Source organism: Notolabrus celidotus, chromosome 24 (genome assembly GCF_009762535.1).
Source record: "Notolabrus celidotus isolate fNotCel1 chromosome 24, fNotCel1.pri, whole genome shotgun sequence".
Classification (NCBI taxonomy): Eukaryota; Metazoa; Chordata; class Actinopteri; order Labriformes; family Labridae; genus Notolabrus; species Notolabrus celidotus.
In genome coordinates, this window is record NC_048295.1 from 270,376 (window position 1) to 290,694 (window position 20,319).

At 45.3% G+C, this 20,319-nt stretch overlaps 2 protein-coding genes across 3 annotated transcripts; both read left to right on the plus strand.

Annotated features, from left to right (window-relative positions):
- The first annotated feature begins 5,845 nt into the window (after positions 1–5,845).
- LOC117808301 (protein slit-like) lies at positions 5,846–9,857 on the plus strand. Its single transcript, XM_034677964.1, is given in 5 exon segments — positions 5,846–6,040; positions 6,594–6,723; positions 7,799–7,929; positions 8,221–9,243; positions 9,245–9,857. Coding segments are annotated over 4 exon segments (1,383 nt in total). The 5' UTR covers positions 5,846–6,040; positions 6,594–6,659; the 3' UTR covers positions 9,410–9,857.
- Positions 9,858–11,338: 1,481 nt separating this feature from the next.
- On the plus strand, positions 11,339–20,319 carry LOC117808169 (major facilitator superfamily domain-containing protein 6-A-like). Of its 2 annotated transcripts, XM_034677725.1 has the most exons (8): positions 11,339–11,614; positions 12,291–13,854; positions 15,473–15,570; positions 16,730–16,891; positions 16,981–17,079; positions 17,161–17,450; positions 17,850–17,853; positions 18,526–20,319. In XM_034677725.1, the coding sequence occupies exons 2-8, from the start codon at positions 12,293–12,295 to the stop codon at positions 18,531–18,533; spliced, it is 2,223 nt and encodes a 740-aa protein (XP_034533616.1). In that variant the 5' UTR covers positions 11,339–11,614; positions 12,291–12,292; the 3' UTR covers positions 18,534–20,319. The 2 variants fall into 2 exon arrangements, with proteins under 2 accessions (XP_034533616.1, XP_034533615.1); XM_034677724.1 differs by lacking the exon at positions 17,850–17,853.

A 20,319-nucleotide genomic window follows, 5' to 3' on the forward strand; every position in this document is an offset into this window, starting at 1 on the left:
ACTGAACTGTCCATCATCACACACACACACACACACACTCCACACCTCAGTTCTTACGCTTTTTGCACCAGCAGATGTGTGAAGTCACGCCCAACTGAGAGCAAACAAACACACAGTGATACCAGAGGCGATCTGCCCGAACGTAAAGCGCCTGTTACAGAGCAACACGAGGACAAAGCTGCAAGTGTCTCCCCTGAAATGGTTCTGAAATCACATTCTGATCCCTGAGGTTTAGCCACCACTTAATATAGGAGCAATAATGTTTCACAATGCAACAAAACAACAGCTGTCTCCTCACATCTGAAGGGACTGACTTTTGAACAAATCAAACCTCCCTTATTCTTTTGAGCTGAGTGAAAAGAGGTCAAAGGATCTATGGTGCAGTTTGTTTCCTGTAACCTTCTACGCCTATGTTTGTCCACATCTGTTCCTACCCTCAGGTTATCACTCTCCAAACACAGGAGGAGATTCATCATCTTTGCATTCTTAATTCAAACTGAAAATATATAAAATAAAATGCAAACTGAGGGGATTTAAACTATACATTTAAACATCCAGGAACCTGCACAGAGAAGCTTCCTTCGTCGAGTGCAGAACGCTGTCTGCTGCTGACTTTGCATCTTTAATGACCGGCCCCGAATCATTTATGAGAGTTTTTCTTCTCCCGCAGTCTTCAGCCGGTTAACTTGCCCGCTTGTGACGTGATCAATCATCCAAGCAAGATGTTGTGTGTCCCACTTTAGCTTCCTCGGGCCTCTGCGTCGCACAGCCCTCCACCACAGGGCGGCCACGAGACCCGCCGGGAGAGCTCAGCCCTCATGGAGACCAACGAGGCAGCAGCCGAGAATTACTGAGGAATGTTGTTATGGGGTTGGATACTGAGATAATCGACCACATTGCTGCTCCTAGAAACCATAAATAAACTCTGAGTTTTCTTTGTTTCAGTAATGGTAGATAAAAGGTGGAAGCCAGTCATTCAAGAGAATCAAATTAGCTTTAAATAACTGTGACACCCTCAGGTAGACACTGTCAGGTAAACATGTTTGATTCCTGTTTTCTTCCTGTGCACACTTTTATTGTCGATGATTAAAAGTAAAACCATACATCATATTTAAAGCAGACTACTCCCATATTCAACACCTTGATCTGGAGTCTCTGCGGTCTCAGCGTCCCTACAGCTGCATAGAAAAGATTTGAAATATTAAGTGACCATCTATAACCACTCAGGCCGCTGCCCTGATGGAAAACATGGACTCAGTAAGAGCTGCTGACCTGTTTCTCAGACCACTCAGGACGACCCGAGACCTGCTGATCACTTCTGATCTTTCAAATTATATTTCATGCATCAGCAGCTTTCATCTTCAGATTTTAAGATTAAAAAAGAAGAATGAAAATCCACACAATAAAACTCTGATGCTCTGATAATTTCAGTGTGTGTTCAGGTGTTTCTCTTTTAGGTTACCTCCTGCTCCTGATGTCTTATTTCTGGAAGATACGGTGCCATCATTTTCATTTTCATCATTAATTTTTCCCTCCATCCCCATGCATCCTTTCTCTCTCACTCCCTCTCTCTCCCCGTCTCTCCCTCTCAGCCCACGCCCCTTCTCCACCCGTTGGTCTGTCAATGTGCATTACCTCCAGACTCCTGAACTTCCTCCTCTCTGCTTCCTGCATGAAGGTAAAACACTCCTTCACACTGATCTTAAAGAGGATAAATAATGAAGGGGGACTTTATTTGTGGTAGCACTCTACAACAACAGTTTTTCTGACAAAAAAAAAACATGAATAAGTAAAGATAGAAAAAGGAATCAGGCATGTATTAATGATTGAGGATTGAAATTAGGGTTTTATTCTGCATCTCCTCGCCCTCGGTTAATTTCCGGCCTCAGAGTGACACAGAAAGGTCCAGACGGCCGAGCAGAGCGCAGCGTAAACTGTCATGAAGGTTTAAACAGTGAGCTAATGGCTGCTGTTAACAGGGAAGGAGGCTTTTAGGGAGGAGACACCTCCCCCACCACCTCCACCTTCCATCACTGTAACCCAGATCTGAGCTTTGACTCCCTGCAGGACACATGTGGAGCTTTGAGTAATGGCAGGGTGATGCAAGTGTAGATGAATCTGTAACCTCTTACTTTAGGACTTCATATTTGGCATTAGCATGTTGCAGGTTTGAGGACACTTTTATATTTTCATTAAGGAACAGAGTTTCAGATCAGGCTGAGGCTTCTTCAATAGTTTGATGATGCTGGCCCAGTTTTTAGTCAGTTTTTTAAAAACCTTTAGTAATTGCAGGAGGTCCAAATCAAGCTAAAAGGTCACCAAACCTCCTGTGTGTGTTTGTGTATGTATGTGTGTGCGTGCACGATGCAGTTGAATGTTCTGACCTTTTCTGAGTGTCGTCGTTGAGCCCGCAGGCCTGGGCCTCGGTGTGAAACTCGGGTCAAACCACCAGAGTTTGTGTGGATCGGAGGTTTGACTGACAGGCCTCTGCAGCACTGAGATCACGATATCAACCCATCACAAGTCGGTAAGGGATCCAAATACAGAAGTTTAAGATACAGGATGCTGATATTGTCATCGTCCTTAAAACAGTCAGAGAGCTCATGCTGCAGACTGGAGACTGACAGGAAGTTGTTGACCAACTAACCCTGGATATAACTTTTAAACTGAGTCGAGGATGAGTTCAGGAACATTCAGGAACAGAGCTGATGAAGTTGCATCCTGCAGATTGATAAACAACAGCATTAATGATAAATATGACAAAGTCTCCGTCCCTATCAGCCTCTATATTCACAGTGATTTGCAGTAAACGTGTGATGAGAAGTTAAAAGGAGAAGCTGAATGTTGAGTGTAAATATGTCACATGCATGAAAACAGTGGGATGACGGGTGCAGCTGCGGACTGAAGGCGCTCTGTTTTCTCTCTGTTGTGATTTTGTTTGACAGGAAAACGTTTCTCTGTGTTTTCTCTCTCTGTGACGCTTCACTGAGCACCTTCAGCCGCATGGTTTGACCTTTAACCCCCCCCCTTTTACTTCAAACACACACACATATACACACATCCAACTGTGTGTGTGTGTGTTATCTGTGACAACGCTGCCATTACCTCGTCCTTCATGTCAATATGCCAAAACAGGTTTGATCAGCGTTTGTTTTGCTGACCCCAGCAGATGAGGCGGGCGGAGAGGTCGAGGGATATGGATGCCGGAAGGTGAAACACACAACTGATCCCCTCTGAAGGAAGCTCAACCAACATCTGTGAGTTTGAGTTTGTTGACAAATATTCACACAACTTCCTGTGACTTCTATAGAACAGATCAGAGAAGGAAAACCTCCACAGACATCAGGCAGCCAATCAGAAATGAGTATTCTCTGTTGCCATGCAGTCAGCTGTGTTAGCTTAACCCTTCATTGGACCAACAGTTGAACAAGAAGATGAAACATAATCCTTTAATGCAGTTTGTGTTGGTCCGACAGACTTTTTCAGCCCTCGTAGTTTGTTGTGTCGACTTTGATATGATGATGTTGAATAATTCAGAGTATTTTCAGCGTCCTGCTGCTGCAACTTTTTTTCAGCTCTTCCAGGAAGCTGCTGAAGCTCACAGATCTGCCTGACCTAAAAGCTCTGACATCTCAAGGGGCGAACACACACTGAGCTGCCAAAAATACTACGTGTGTGTGTGTGTGTTTGTGTTACTGTGTGTGTTTGTGTGTACTAGAGAGCAGAAACACATCCTCGACCTAGATACGGAAAAAACAACCAGAGGAGGTTTCAAGGAGACGAAGAGGACGAGTGGAGGAGAGGAGTCGGTGAGGAGGTGAAAGAGGAGGAAGAGGATGTAAGAAAACGATACAAGAGGAGTGATGAAAAGAGGAGAGGGAAGTATTAAAGAACAGATGCAGACATTAATTCAGAAAGCAGAAAAAAGAGGTGAAATAAGAGGAAAAGGGATGATGAAATGACAGAAGGGAAAGAAAGTTAAAGAAGAAAGGGAGCGAGAAGGACGAGGAATTGACTGAAGATGAAAAAACAGGAGAAATATGGGAGAAGAGGAAATGTAAGGAAGAAAGGTTTGAAAGTACTGAGAGAATACATAGAAGGAGGAATGAAAGAGAAGTGTTCGAAGAAGAGGAGAGGATAAAAAGAAGAGGAAACTAAGGACAGGAGGAGATGGAGAGATGAAACAGATAATGAAAGAAGAGTGTGAAAACAAGCTGTGAAGAAGACGAGGATGAGGAGGAAGGACAAGGATGAGAGGAGAGAAGTAAAGGAAGAGAAGGAAGGAGGACAGAGGTGGATCGAGAGAGAGAGAGAGAGAGAGAGAGAGAGAGAGAGGAGGAGTGTTGGTTTGGAGGTCAGGGTCTCCCTCCTGTTGGTCTGATGGATCCACACTGACAACCAGAGACCACAGGAGACCGCGCGTGTGTGTGTGTGTGTCTTACTCACTCACACACACACACACACACACACACACACAGTTTCCCTGGAGGTGTTTTCTTTATCGACTGTGGTTTTCGTCTGGAAACTCACACATACACACACATAAAGGTCAGAGGTCAAAGAAGAGTAGTGGTCCTGCACAGGTGGCAGGTTCCAGGGTGTGAAAGGTCAGAGTAGCAGGAGTGCTGCTGTCAGTCGCTGCAGTAACAGTGCTGCTGAAGACCTCAACTACAACTGAGGTCCGTACTACAGCTACATCAACTCCTACTGAATACACTCATGCCTCTGCGCTGTCGTCCTCGCAGTGTTTGCAGTCACAGGAGCGGTGCTAGTTGCAGGATTGTGTCAACATGATGTATCCGTCTGAATCTGAGCTCTATATTTATGAGTAATTAAGAATCTGTTGAGGTGATTGATGATCAACAACATGGTGATGATGGAGACGCACATCTCCGGATGACAGCACTGACACTCAAAGTGAAGATGATGAGGATGACGATGACAGCAGTGATGATGATTATTCTGAGGAATTGGCTCCAACTCAGTGAGGAGCTTTAACTGAACTCCACAAATAAAGGGTCAAATCCAAGTCCTTAACGTAACACCACCACACGATGGGGTATTTCTCTGAGGACCTGATTGAAGACTTGACAGCAGGCAGGGACAGTCTGCTCCGTCCGACCCGCTCCATGCTGCATCTGACCTCCGTGATGAGCCGGAGCTGCCATGCTGGATCTGAGAAGCGGTGTGAACGTGCTGATGACACCTTCATTAACACTTCCACCAGTCACACACACACACACACACACACACACACACACACACACTTACAGAGACACTGATCACTGTGAAGAAGCTTGGTGTCTATTATAACTTCAGAGATCAGAGGAGAGACAGATGGCTGATGGCTGATGAGAGTTTCAGTCACATTTGATCAACATTTCATGGATAAAGTAAAGATTTTGAGTTCTGTTCTTCTCTTCTTTGTCATTTTATCTCCTCGTTTTAATCTTTTCATGTGATTTATTTTAGTTTGAGTGCTTTTTGTTGTTTTACAACTCCTGTGTCCATATCAAGGCAGCTCACCTTCCTGTCATAAATCATCTTTTAATTTCAGATGGTCCTGCGTCGCCCTCTGCTGGCTAATTTGAATGCTGCACTCTGGTGGGACTGATGATATCACAGGAGACTCACCTGCACTCATCCTCCTGGAAAGGTGAGACTAACTGATTAACTTGGCTTTTAGCATGCATCATTCAAACCTGCACAGGTAGTGGTGTCTGCAGTTATTTAGCTGAAGAAAATAAGAATGTTTATTTCTAAAACATCTCGTCAGATCTTGTGAAGCTTTGGATGACTGATTCAAAATCAATGCATTGATGTCACATTGTAAACACAGTGAAAACAGCCTCTTAGTGTAAAATGCAACAGTGAAAAGATGAATAGGAAACGTGAATATGAGAGTGAAAGTGAGCCGGATGAAGACACAGTGTGACTTTAATGTTCCAGCAGCAGAACACGGAGAATAATCCTCGTCCACAGGGATTAACGATTAGCGTCTTCATTGAGACTGAAGCAGCTTTCACCAGCTTCACTTACAGTGAGTTCCTGTCTCATTGTAATCCTCCTGCTCTCTGATAGACTCCGGAGAGAAGGGGTCAACTAACACAGGTTTGTGGTAGAATGTTAGAATGTTTCCTGTGTTTGAGGCAGTAGAGCTGTAACCGCACCAAGAAGAGAAGCTTAATAACAACAGCATGAATAGAAATATCTAAAAATGTCTAATTCTGCTCTGAACTCATGACCGCAGTAAAACAAACACCTCAGCTGTCTCTCACAAACACTTGTTAGCACTGATGGCAGCAGACTTTAGAGATAATCACGTTAAGTGTTCAGGATGGAGGAAACTGAAGCCGTTTCCAGCTGCTGTCATCCTGCATCACCACTATTCAGGTTGAGTCAAAAGCCGAGCTGAAACCAGACCCCTGCAGACACCAGATACCTGTGAGAGGAGACACTGTACCATCCCTGACAGTCTGCAGACCCCCCCACCGTCTAAAAACACTCACACAGCCGACCACAAAACAACACAGAACACACAAACTGCTCTTTTCCATCACTCTGAAATGTGCTTCTTCTCTTTCAAATAACAGAAGAAGAACTGAGCGTGAGCTGGCTTCCAGAATAACATCAGAGGAAGCAGAAGAAGAAAATCAGTGATGGCTGCTGTAACAACATCAAAAGCAACAAAAGAAGAAGTGACACTCCTGCTCACTCTGACAGGTGATCTCTAAGTCCATCTGAAGAAACAACACAACATGAAGTGTTAGAGACAAACAGGGACTCTAATCCATATCCCAACAAATGAAAAGGAACGATCATTTGACCCCAGCCTTTCTTGAATCCTATGTTTCCTGCTGTGGAGGAACACTTTGAATATGAAACAAAAGCTCCTGATGTTAACCCTTCAGTGTCCTCCTTCAAAGAATTAAGAAATGAGTGCCATGCTGACTCAGCTGAAGTCTAAAATAAGAAACAGGATTGAGGTTAAAAAGCTGCTGGGAGCTCTGACTCCTCCGTTACTGGAGGTGGACGGTGGAGGCCGAGAGTGCTTTATCTGGGCCAGGGATTTCAACGTATTAGTGTAATCTTTCTCTCCGAGAGACCAACAGGTCCCCTCATCATACATCTCCGCTTCATCCTACAGATGAGGATATGTAATGTCACATCTGGACGTCTTTATCTGCATCAGAGAGGAACGTGAGTGAAGCACTCAACAACTTCTGCAAACAAACTTTTTATTTAGAGTTTGAAGGAGATTTCTGTCCCGTTAAATCAAAGTATTTTAATAAGTAATGTCATTTAAATCTTCTTTCTTTGCTGTTAAACATCAACATGTGTGTGCATAGTCAAAGGAAGGAAGCACAGTGAGCACGCCTCTTTAAATAGAGTGCAAACAAATCCTGAAGATGAATTTTTGCACTTTAATTTGAAGTTTGTCCTCCAGCCTTTCCTGGAACATCCAGATCAAAGTAATTTCAGGCTGTCAAACCACCTTTTGACTTTATGTGATTAAAACTAAATCTGTGAATAAACCAGGAACAACCTGGAGATAAGCACCGCTCCGTCCGCCTGCAATCAATCCAATCTGACCAGACTTTCTAAAGCTCACTCCGTGGCCCACTTTGGCTGCAATCTCTCAAAGCTCCCCTCCACAGCCACGCCGATAACCCCCTCCCACCGCCGCCACCACCACCGCCGTGCTGCCTGGTGAATAATTGACGGGCTCCCCCTCCTCCTCCTCCTCCCTCATCTGTGTCTCTTTCCATCTCTCTGTCTTTGTGGTGTCGCTCATCAGCTTCTTCTCCGAGCCGTGACAACCCCACGCCTCTTCCCTCGCCTCCATCATGTTCAGTTTCCACCAGCCGGCCGCTGCATGTTGACCACCGTCAGGAGGTGAAACAGGAGGAAACACAGGAGCAGCTGCAGGTAAGACAAAACCTCAGACATGGGAACAGCAGTGTTTATAGATAATAGAGTTTAAAAAGCAGGAGATGTCACAAGTAACTCTTTTGATAGTCATCTTTTCACTCAAGTATTTTTAAAGTCTAAACTCTGACGGGCTTTTGACCTCACAAGCATATATATGGAGATTTTACTACCTCTGGTGTGGTGTCTAACCTGTTGCATTTAAAAGTCTGTGTCTCCCTGCTCCAGGTGAGATCTATTCTTAGATGATTCCACTGTTTGTTCTTTAATTCCCCTTCTTTACGTTTCCAGAGTGGAACAATGAAGGAGCTGCTGTTCCTCCTCCTCCTCGTGGTGATGGAGACCTCCTCCAGGTCTAACAGCAGCTGGTGCAGACAGGGCTGTGACTGTGGAGGAGATCTGAAGTTCACCATCTGCTCCAGAGCTCACTTCACCCACCTGCCCAGCAGAATCCCGCCCACCACCGAGCTCCTGGACCTGTCCGACAACAACATCTCCGTCATTCCTGAACGCTCCTTCAGCAAGAACCGTAAGCTCCGAGTCCTCATACTGCAGAACAACAACATCAGTGTGGTGGAGGATGGGTGCTTCTCTCACCTGGAGTTCCTGCAGAAACTGGACCTGAGCTGGAACCGGATCTCTACCCTGACAGAAGGGTTCTCTCTCGGCCTGGTATTCTTGCGGGAACTGCAGCTCGCCCACAACCGCCTGACAAGCCTGGACAGCAGGAGCTTTATGCACCTGGACGGCCTGCAGAGGTTAAACCTAACCTGCAACAGCATCCACACCATCCAGGTGAGATCCTTCTCCTCCATGAGCACCCTGCGGCAGCTCCACCTGCAGAACAACCAGCTGACGGCTCTGAGGAGTGGGATCTTCTCCATGCTGCGCTCCCTGGAGGTCCTCAACCTGGCCGGGAACCAGATCAGCGAGACAGAGATGGGCGTCTTCAAGCCGCTCACCAGCATGACGTTACTCAACCTGGCCGACAACCAGCTGTCCACCGCTTACTTCAAGACGTTCCTGAGCATCCACACCTACAGCACCCACATCCTGCTAGAGGGGAACCCCTGGAACTGCGACTGCGACCTGCAGAGAGTTTTCCGTAAGCTGCGCAGCATCCAGAGGCTCTTCCTGGACGACTACTACAACCTGACCTGCAAGGAGCCGCCTGTCCTCAAAGATTACCGGCTGATGGATGTGGAGCTGTGCCTCGCCGAGACCGTCACCGTGCTAATCATCACCATTACCGTGGTGATAACCGTGCTGGCTGCCATGTTGATGGGAGAGAGGAAGAGGAAGAAGAAGAAGAGAGGAAAGCACTGGACACAGCAGGGAGAGCTCTCGGACGAGTCGGACTATTAAAACACATCTTACTCTTTTTCCCCTGAAATATCTTCATCCACTTTCTTTACAGTTTTCTGTTTCAGACACAGACGGCAGGATGACTTCCATGTTTTTGTTCAGCAGCTCATTTTGACGGATTTCATCCTCGGCACAGAAAAAGAAGGATTATTTTAAAACACTTCATTGTGAAAACACTCTTTGAACTGTCCTGTGTTGTTTCCCCTCCAAACTGCAGCTGTATAAAAATGTATTTTCTCATCTTAAACATGTTGAAGAATTATTTTTTATGAAACTGGATGTGGAGCAGTTGCAGCAGTTGCAGCAGTGGCTGTGTTGTAATTGCTCCTGGTGTGCACATTAAACTGGGTGTACTGACTTCTTGTGTGTCTGACACTCATTCAACTCAAGAAGCATGAAGTGTTTTAATGTCAAACGCAGGCCTGCACTGCCCTCTGCTGGTCAAACAGCTGAACTACAGAGGAAAGCATTTGGGATATTTGATGTGATGTTCTGGCAGCATCAGAAGGGTGGGGTTGGTTGTTTTCTGGCACCACACCCTGTGAAAATGCATGTAAGTCAGCCGCTGTGGTTAACATACTGAATGTAGAGAGATTTAACAACCACGGTTCAATTTGCACTCTTATTTATGCAGCTATTCATCCAGAATGTGTAATTCTTTTGTTCTTTTGTTCAATAAAATGAGACCTCTGCCTTCAGGAAAAAACACACCTTATTAAGAGAACAAACTCTGACATTTCCCTTTATTATTAAAGGAACTAAACATGCAGTGCTGCAGTAACAGTAGCATCATCATGAGTGTAGGAGTCAGTTTCTTATTTAACTGTATGATTGATGAAAGTCATAATTATAAACATTAGTATGATCATAGGAGCTGATGCATCACTTTAATACTCCTGTAGAGACATCTATTCCACCCATCCTGCTCAGTGGTGAGTTTAATGTTCATAATGTTGATTTAATGTTATTATTTATTTATGTTCATGTTTTTATACCCGGATATATTCCCCTGGGGACGTGAACCAGAGCCTGCAGTCTGCACAGTGTCACTCTGAAATGAATTAGTGGAATGTTTTCATGTCTGATTAATTCATGTGTGATTAATGGAGTTTCCCCTTTAATTTAGATGCTGGAGACCGAGTTGCTCTGCTGTGTCAAGGTGAGTCAATGCAGGACTGAAGGAGACCAGACAGGGAGAAAATAAAAGCATGCTATTTCTCTCCTCACACAAAATATAAATATGGGAATATTCTGGAATAACTACTGATTCACTACTTTTAGATTAGTTTTAGATTAAAGTCATAAAGAAAAAGATTAATATTTTCACCCATTATCCCAAATAAGGGGAATCAGTCAACCTAGTGCTTATCAAATTACAAATCAAAGAGACTAATTAAACCTTACATTTGACATAGAGGGCAGGGACGTCATAGTGGGGGGAGAAGTGGGACAGACAGTTCACTAGATTGATCTGTCAGGGGTCAGTAAAGTGAAGAGAGAGGGATGCTGCAGCTGCACAGTGAAGGTCAATATTGTGCAGTTACATTTGGAGAAATTATAAAATAATAATATTGATATGTAGCTTAGATTTGAGTCAGTTAACCAGGATAGTTTTAAGCATACATTTGTTGTTTAATGCAAATAAACCAGTATTATAGCAGCAATGTTATATTTTGCAGGGTTGGCTGTGGTGATGGGGCCCACTGAGATATCTGTTCAGGGGGTGCATAATTCCTGGCAACATCCCTGATCGTGTGACTTAGGTTCTGTTTGCTTGAAAGCTTATTTGCTTCATTAATAGGCGGTAAAAGCTGTGAATTCTGACTTTAATCAGATCTTAAATCAATAAACTGATGGCTGAATCTTACATTTTATAAATATATGATACAAATAGAACATTACACTTCATTTATATATATATATATATTTAAATGTATAAACACAGAGTCAAAGCTTGTTTTATCACAGCTTCAGCTCTGTATTCTAACATGTCATTTAGTAAACAGAGACTCTTATTTTGAAAGCGTCTTCCGGGATGCGCAGCGTGCAGCACGTTGATACTGACGGTCATTGTGGGGACAGGTGGGAGCTCCGGTTAGACGAGCTGCTGTTGTTCTCAATACAAAGAGAATACAGCCGGAGAGACACTGACTATTCACCTTACATTTAAACATGGACACATTTATTTAAATTTAATTATTACAGGGGAATTAAAGGAAGGAGTTAGGAGCGTCTTTCTGTGAGACATGTCCCACCGAGGAGAGAGAAATCCAACAGACACTGCGCAGTCCTAATTTAATGGGAGCAGTGACCTGAGCAGGTAAGAAACATGTCTTTAAAATGTGACTTCTGCTGTATGTTGAGTTCATCTGGTGGAAATGTTAAATATGGTTCAGCTCAGGTTACAGAGAAAATGGTAGCAGGATAATTCTCCACATGTGTAACCTGCTCTCTCTGTTTTCATTAGAGAACACAGTCACAGCTGATTCAGGTTAATGAACCTCTTTAATGATCTGACTTTAGAGGGTGTTATGAGACAAATAAACTGCAGCTTTGTTGAGATGCCAATTACTTCCGCATCGGATCGCCTGTGACAGTCAGTGACGGACGGACGGTTTCCAACCTGAGGTCCGGGGGCCGTCAGCGGTCGGTAGAGGCTGGTTTGACAGGTCTCATGTTTCTGGTGTCATTGATTCAAAGATAGAACTGATTCAGTGAGAGCTTTAATTATTGAAGATTAGTGTTCAAATCAGAATGGCACAGCAGTTTATTCTAGCTTTCATTAATGTTTGTGAGACTGATTTCCTGATTCAAAAGAGCTGTGAGACCTCACTCAGAGAATAACATCATTCACACACTTTTTATTCATCAGACAGATTCACTGCTCATGCTCGCTCTGCAGCCACACAGGACTTTGCTTGGCAGAGCGGCTCCAGCCCGAGGAGTGAAGTCTGCATCATTTGCTTGCTGAACACTCTCATTTCCTTATCTTCCAGATATGGCAGCTGACGACAAGGTTGCCATCCTGACAGACGATGAGGAGGAGCAGAAGAGGAAGTATGTGCTGGCTGAGCCGTTCAACACCCTGTCACTAAAGCCACATGCAGGGGATTCTGTGGCACCTGTGCCCCCCTCAGGCACGCCACCAGAACAGCCGCTGTCCTCAGAACCAGACTCCATAGACTGCTGTGAGAGGATGTGCCTCCGCATCAACAGCCACCTCCTCGTCTCCAAAGTTTTCTACTTCTTCTTCTATGCTGCCTACGGCTCGCTGCACCCTCTCCTGGCCGTGTATTACAAGCAGCTCGGCATGTCGGCGGGACGCAGTGGGTTGCTGGTTGGCATCCGGTACTTCATTGAGTTCTGCAGCGCCCCTTTCTGGGGAGTGGTGGCAGACCGCTTCAAGAAGGGGAAGGCAGTGCTACTGTTCTCTGTCCTGTGCTGGCTCGTTTTCAACTGCGGCATCGGCTTCGTCAAACCAGCCGAGATGAAGTGCGAAGAGAAAGGTGCAACAACGACCATGGCGCCTCTGACAACGACTCCCATGATCCATAACATAACGCATCCGATCAACTCCACCAACCGCACCAGGAGTCGCAGGAGCTTCCTGGACTTCCCTCGACTCCCTGAACTTTTAGACTCCTTCTTCAGCGTGCAGCTCCGGCATGTGCGAAGCGTAGACGCCAACGCCACCGACACTCCCAGCACTCCCAGCACTCCCAGCACCCCCATCACTCCCATCACACTCGCTATCCCAGGCAAGAATACGACAAACACCTCAACCTTTAAACCAACCACCACCACCACCACCAAAGCTCCTGCTCCAATCAAACCCAAGGAGTACCAGATCATCTACAACAAGGACCAGGTGGAGACCATCTTCCTGCTCATCCTGCTTGTCGTTATAGTGGGCGAGTTCTTCAGCGCTCCGGCCGTCACCATCGTGGACACGGTGACTCTGCACTACCTCGGCAAAGCCCGGGACCGTTACGGGCTTCAGAGGATGTGGGGCTCGCTGGGCTGGGGTCTGGCCATGCTGCTGGTGGGGATCTGGATCGACCACACACACGTCACTGTACAGATCGATGGCGTGGGCTGCGTTGTCCCTGAGTTCCGTCTCCACAACTACCAGATCGCCTTCATCGTCTTTGGCGTGCTGATGGGCGTGGCTTTAATTGTCGCCACGCAGTTTTACTTTGAAAAGGGGGCAGACTACAGTCATGATCACCCTGAGGGTGTGGTGGCAGAGGCAGACACCCCCGGAGCTTTACCCGAGCCCAGCTCCTCGGATCAGACCCCCATCAGCCCCGACGCCCCTCAGGAGTTCCACTACAGCGACCTCCTGAGGCTCATGTGCAGCGTGCGCTACAGCTCCGTCCTCTTCGTCGCCTGGTTCATGGGCTTCGGCTACGGCTTCGTTTTCACCTTCCTGTACTGGCACCTGGAGGACCTGAAGGGGACCACCACCCTGTTCGGGGTCTGCTCAGTTCTGAGCCATGTTTCGGAGCTTGCTGCGTACTTCACCAGCCACAAGTTCATTGAGCTTGTTGGACATGTCAGGTGAGACACACACTTTAGAGTATGACACATTTTATCCAAAGACCTAAATCCTCATTTCTATTTCAGTGTTGTTGTTCATACAGGAAGAATGTTCAAACATGCTCAAGTGTTTCTAAACTCCTTTTAGGAAAGCCTTTCTTTAACCAGCATGCCAGCCTGATAATTAACTTCTTAAAGCATCACTCTGAGCCGTGAGATCCCTCCTGCCCTCCTGCAGCAGCAGCAGTGAGGACTGACTGGCTCAGACAATAGTGTCATTGATGCTCAGGGTTTCTGTTGGAGTGGAGACTCGGGGGTTGGACTCTCAGACCTTGCAGGCAGCGGGGACATTTGAGATCGTGGTGTTAGATTTCAGAGCGAGGCCTCCAGGCTGCAGCTCAGTACCTGCTCAGGAAACTCTGCAACAACTCCTGGTTGATCCACAGTCAACGAGAGTCCGAGTTAAAGTAATTCTGCTATCAGAAGAAGGTTCACTCGTCTGTGTATTTGTAAACTGTGTTCTCCTCAGGAACAACAAAAGACGCCTGACTTTTCTGACATCCCTGTTGTGTTATTTAGAGAAGCTCTTTTCTCTCTCTCCAGGACAAACAAGCGGATCTGCACACACCTCAGAGCGTTCACTAGTTCATCAGCAGACAGGATCACTTCAGTGTTTGTTCATCCACTGAACGTTTGCTGAGCACACACACAGAAAAGACACATGACAGCTGAGTCTCTCTGTCTCTCTCTGAAAAACAGGCGTCTGTTTTAATCCTCAGAAGCTTATGAGACTAACGCGAACAATTTAGATTCAAACCATCAATCATTTAGTGACTCAGCTCCTTTTAACCGCTCTGACGAGTTTGCTCAAACAAACAAATTAAGAAAACTCTTAGTTAAGAGCTTTAATCCATGTGAGGAAACACTCGAAGTTAGCCTGAAATCAATTGAAGGAATCATTGAGGTTATTCCAATATCTGAGATTTGACTGAATACATTTCTCTCAGCTCAAACAGGCAAAGAGAGTCTGATGCCACTACACTCTAATCTGATGAATGCCAAACAGTCTGGTGTTAGTTGAGCTTTTGATACACACACAATGAAAAGATGGAAACTTGCATGTGTCACAGCCTCCATGAATACGTGTGACTCCCTGTCTCTCTGCTCTAACCCGTTTGTCTCCTCCTGCAGCTTTACAAACACGCCACAAACATCTGCTCTCTGTGGTTTCATTAAACAAACAGGAGGAAGTGTTGCTCCTGTTAACGACTATTTTCAGCCATGGATGAAGAGTAAACTCTGTAAAAGCTGTAAAGTGGCAGCAGATGATGTTTCCGTGTCAGACGGGGTCAGCTGAGGACACCTGCAGTCTGAGGCAACTTATTAAGGCTGCTCTCATCGGCGGTTTATAAAAAAACATCAGACTTTCCAGTCATACAGGAAGTGTGTTTGCAGCAGGGCGTCACATCCTCTCACGCTGAATACTGAGCAGACATAGAAGCCGTCTGTGTGTCTGACCTTTACTTTCTGCTTCACTTTAATTTGCAGGTTTTGTTTCTTTAGTGTGAATAAATCTATAAGTCAAATAAAGATGCTTGAGCTCAAAAACAAACTCTGCTTTTCTCCTCCCTCCTCTCAGGGTGCTGTACATCGGCCTGGCCTGCAACACAGCTCGCTACCTGTACATTTCATACCTGCAGAACGCCTGGATCGTCCTGCCCATGGAGGTCCTTCAAGGTAACTGTGCCCCCCGTCTGCTTAGAGGGTTTGGGGAAACTAGGACCCAGGGGACTGAGACAGGAACCATGCTGTGTTTGTCCAACAGGACGCTTATCAGGCAGCCTTTTTCCTCCTGATAGCTGTGGGAGTGATGAAGCTTAGGAAATACTCGGATGAACTTTGTGCTTCTGCAGGACGCGTGTTAATAAAGTCAAACAGTTGCTGCAGAGGGCATTAACAGACTGAACTGGAGTCTTATGTTGACACAGCTCATAGAGATGATGAGGGTACTTAAACGCCTTGTCTTCAAATCTCAAGCTGACATAGAACTCAAGACAAGCTCCTTGCAGCTGCAGAGCCTGCCTCAGAATAACTGTGTTTGCTTCAGGTTCAAAGTAATGCAATGATAGTTGTCTGCAAGCTGAAGGCACGATTACCTACAGAGTAAGAAATAAAACATCTACTGAAAGGTGCAGGGAGAGTGAAACAGAGAAGTGCTGTTTCTGTTTCTGATCGGAGGACTTGAATCCAGAGACAAATGGAAAACAAATGAAGACGTGGCTTGAAAGGGAAAGCAGCGGACAGTAGAGCCATGAATCGGACTTTGAGGATTTGGATGGTTTGTTTGAGACCGCCGCCCTGAGGAAACATGACGCCTCACAGAACAAACAAGTGAAAGCAAGTTCAATGTTTCAGTGAGTGTTTTGACTCTGAACCAACAGGGAAACAAAAAGTCCAAAACTGAGTCCAGTCTGAGCTGATAACAGAGAATATCAGGAAGAACTCTGAACACTGATTTCATTTTTCTGTCCTGATAGAACATCCTGTCCATGAGTCTGGGCGGTTTATTTGTGGACAAGGAAACAGTGAAATTCAAACTTGATTAAAATAGTTTTATTCTTCACATTTTAAATTAGAATCTTTTCAGATTTGATCCTCAGATGAAGTGCTGAAGATGTGCAGTGAGGATGAAATCTGTCTTTCAGTGCTCTCTGGTGGACAAACCGCTAAAGAGACACTTCAAACCTTGAGTGAAGCTAACCTGCTGATTCATCTTTTCTTTTAGGCATTGCAGTATATCCTTAAACTATAATTTAACAGTTTCTCCATCAGGAGAGATATCTGATTGATGTTGACACACCGCAGTGATGCATTGATTTCCCTGTGTGTCCTCCAGGTGTGACGCATGCCTCCGTTTGGGCAGCCTGCATCTCTTACTTGAGTGCGGCGGTCCCTCCAGCTCTGAGGACGTCAGCGCAGGGAATCCTGCAAGGCCTTCACCTCGGTCTGGGCCGCGGCTGTGGAGCCATGGTGGGAGGAGTTTTCGTCAATTTCTTCGGTATGACTGCACGATGAAGTCTTGTTCTGTTTCTGGATCCCTCCTGCTGTAGATCAAATCTGATTCTATGCGTTTGTGTTTTTTTGCAGGTGCTGCAGCAACGTTCAGGGGGATCGGCATGGCATCCCTCGTCATCCTCCTCATCTTCTCCTTCATCCAGTGTCTGACTGGAGAGACTGAGGGGAAAGGTTGGAACATTTCTTCAATTCAAACCCACAGTTTTACTTCAGTTCAACTTTATACAACTTCTCTGTCCTCTCCTTCCTCAGAGGACAAAATCTTAGCAGAGAACATCCCGGTCCCCTCCAGCCCGGTTCCCATCGCCACCATCGACCTGGTGCAGAGCCAGAACGGAGTTGGTAGCCCCGGCCCGAATCGTCAAGGCCCCTCGCAGCCCCCAAAGACCAAACACCAGGAGGATCAGGAGGATGCCAGCAGGCCGGCCTGGGTGCTCTCCGGCGCCCCCTGGGTCACCGTTGCCTTTGCCATCTTCCAGATCAGAGAGCTGATGAACTTGGCGAAGGGAAGTGGGCCTCCTCCAGAGAACCAACCACTGCAGGTACACAAAGATACACAACCAATGCTACACATGTTCATTACTTTGATTCAAAGTGTGTGCGGTGAGGTCATGGTTCATTCATAAGGGTTTATTCTCTGTACGGTGTCCCTTTAGGACAAAATACATGGTGACTCAAACAGAGATTTAAACCGTACTCAGTCTAAATACAGCCCGGTGACTGGACTGTATATATTTGAAGTAAACACAGTCCAGCTCCACACTGAGAGCATTACTCTAAATATACACAGTCTGGTTCCTGTTTCTCTGTTGGTACCATGCATGGGCTTCCTTTCATACGCTTAACTTTGAACTGACTGAGTAACAACATGTTTATTTAACTTTAACTAACCTGAACTTTCCGTTACTCCCTCCTCTAACCTGCTCACACACACTCAAAAGAAAGGTGAGACGTTTGTGCGTGCAAAGGTCAATGGAAAACTACCCTGTGTGTGTGTGTGTGTGTGTGCGTGGGGGCGTCCAGGGTTTTCTGCGTGTCTGTGTGTTGAAGCATGCGGTGACTCATCTATACCTGTGTGTGTGTGTGTGTGTGTGTGTGTGTGTGTGTGTGAAGTGTGTGTGTGGTATGTGGGCGTGTACATGCATGCATATGTGTCTGTGTGCTTTGCGAATCTCACACACCCGTTTTCATGACGTCGTGTGGCTGCATGGCCTGCCTGCATGAAATACTCCCCTGCTGATGTCATCCCCGCCCGCCAACCCACCCCCTCTCCCTCTGGCGGCCATGTTGGCAAAGTGCTGAAGATGGTGAAGATGTAGGCAGATTAGTGCAGACATCAGGGAAGTTTGTGTTTTTAAAATCTAAGTCAGTTTGTATTTGTTTAGGGAGTGGATAACTTAGCTAGAAGAGGTTAACTTTAATACCCATGTAGTAGTTAGTAGCTAGACACAAAGCATCTTTAGACAGCTAGTTCTTTGTTTCTTTCAGTGTAAGGATAATTACTCATATTTAGACTCAGTTAATTAAAGTGTAGGTGCTTGTAGGTGCTAGATCTGTGATGCAACTGCAAATCTCAGTCAACAAAGGCAGTTACTGTTTGTTTATGTTTGTTGCCAGGTACCTAAGGAGTGGGCGGAGCACAACGCAGTGGGCACGTCAGACAGAAACCCAAACAATGACGGCACAGATCCACCAGCCACCTCAGAAACTCCCACACAACCAAACACCACCCAACCAGCACCACCCTCAGACTCTGACAAAGACCAAACAGAGCCGCCTTCAGACGGAGGAGGAGGGCCTCATGAAAACCCGGCTTTTACAGCAGAAAACACAAAGTGACTCTTTAATTTAAAGACTATTTAATTTAAACTCAGTGTGCTTTTATTACTGTAAGAGATATCCATCAAAACAAGTCGTTCTTTCCTCACAGTCGGTCTTAAAATCAGAGCTGTAGTCTGATGAATTCTGCTCTCAGTCAGTCTTAAAATCAGAGCTGTAGTGCGCTCTCAGTCAGTCGGTAAATCCTGGTTTATTTTGTTTGAATCAGGCAGAAGATATCCTCAAAGAAACGACACTGTGACTCCTGTTACAGACAGACGGCTTGTTTTAATGGATGCGTTTGAAAAGGGGAGTTTGGGGTGGCGTTCGGATGAACCTGGAGGCGTGTTGGTGGCATTTTTTTTACCTGCGGAGGTGGTCGACTCTGATTCACCTCTGAGCACTGTGCACTATATTTACTGCCCTTTACCGGTGAAGTGTGAAGGAAATCCTTCAAATGTATAGAAACGTTGTGCCTCTTGATAAGTTATTAACTTCCTTTACTGACAACATGGTGATTTCATTTAGCACTTTGACTCATAACATGTACAGCTTTTGACACAGAGTGACAGCTGCTGTTAAAAACCGGCTGCTCTCTCGTACATAAAACATTTAGTGTCATGATTTGACGCTATTAAAACATTTACATATTTTGGATTTGCTGCATCACAGAGCTCCCCAAGCTTTTGTGCAACATGTTTTTTATTGAAAGGGCTTTTATTGTGAAGTAGCTGGAGTAGGAAAGTAGTTAGCTTTAGTTTTAGCTTTAATCAGCTCTCATACAAGAAGGGAACTCACTCCTCTGATCTAAAGGTGGCAGTTTAAGTCGTGTTGGAGCTTTTTTATGTAGCATCCATTTTTATAGCATTTGCTCATTTTGTTACTCTGCTGGTTTCGAATCCAAGCGTGAAGAAGCCTTAGCTGTGACTAAATCAGAATAAAGTCTTTTGTAAAATGTCTCAGACTTTCTCAAGTAGCTTCTAGTTTCCACAAAAAGTCCCAAAGCCTTAAGAAGCGTGAAGTTTGAACTTCTTTCCTCGAGGTACCGGAGGACAGGAGAGTGTCTTAGTGGAGGTTGAAAGCTTCAGAGCCGGTTAATAAACACTGTGATAAGATTCCTTATCAAACAGTTATTTCAATTTTTAAGTATTAACTCAAATCTTAAACGTTGTGCTTTTAAACTGACGAGCACAGTGAAGTAGCGGCGATGAAGAAGTGCCTCCTTTTAAACATGCTGTTGATCTTTAATCTTATTACTTATTATAAAGCAAAGGGCCCCTTTACTCTCCTCCTACATCAGTGTAATCAACACGGCAAACCCAGGCTCTTTTTTGAAGCCTGGTTCCAATATTTTTGTATTGAAGCTGCCAATAATCGACACGCTATATTTACTGTCTCCTTTTCATGCCAAATGATTCCCAGTATTCAGTGTTTGTGTCCTCTGGGTGCAGAAAGCCTCAGAAATAGAGCTAGAAATTCTGTTTACAGGACATTAACTCATTTAGAAAAGTGATTTCAGCCTGGTTTTTCTGTAAGACATGAGTGTATTTAAACTGAACATATGATTAAATAAATCTCACAAATATTACCTCA

What these genes read in the sequence shown, in the direction of transcription:
- LOC117808169 (XM_034677724.1), top strand. Translation starts at nt 12,293, where the DNA reads ATGGCAGCTGACGACAAGGTTGCCATCCTGACAGACGATGAGGAGGAG. An exon ending in GCCCATGGAGGTCCTTCAAG is followed by an intron (nt 15,571 to 16,729) that starts GTAACTGTGCCC and finishes TGTGTCCTCCAG; the next exon opens with GTGTGACGCATGCCTCCGTT. An exon ending in AGTTTTCGTCAATTTCTTCG is followed by an intron (nt 16,892 to 16,980) that starts GTATGACTGCAC and finishes GTTTTTTTGCAG; the next exon opens with GTGCTGCAGCAACGTTCAGG.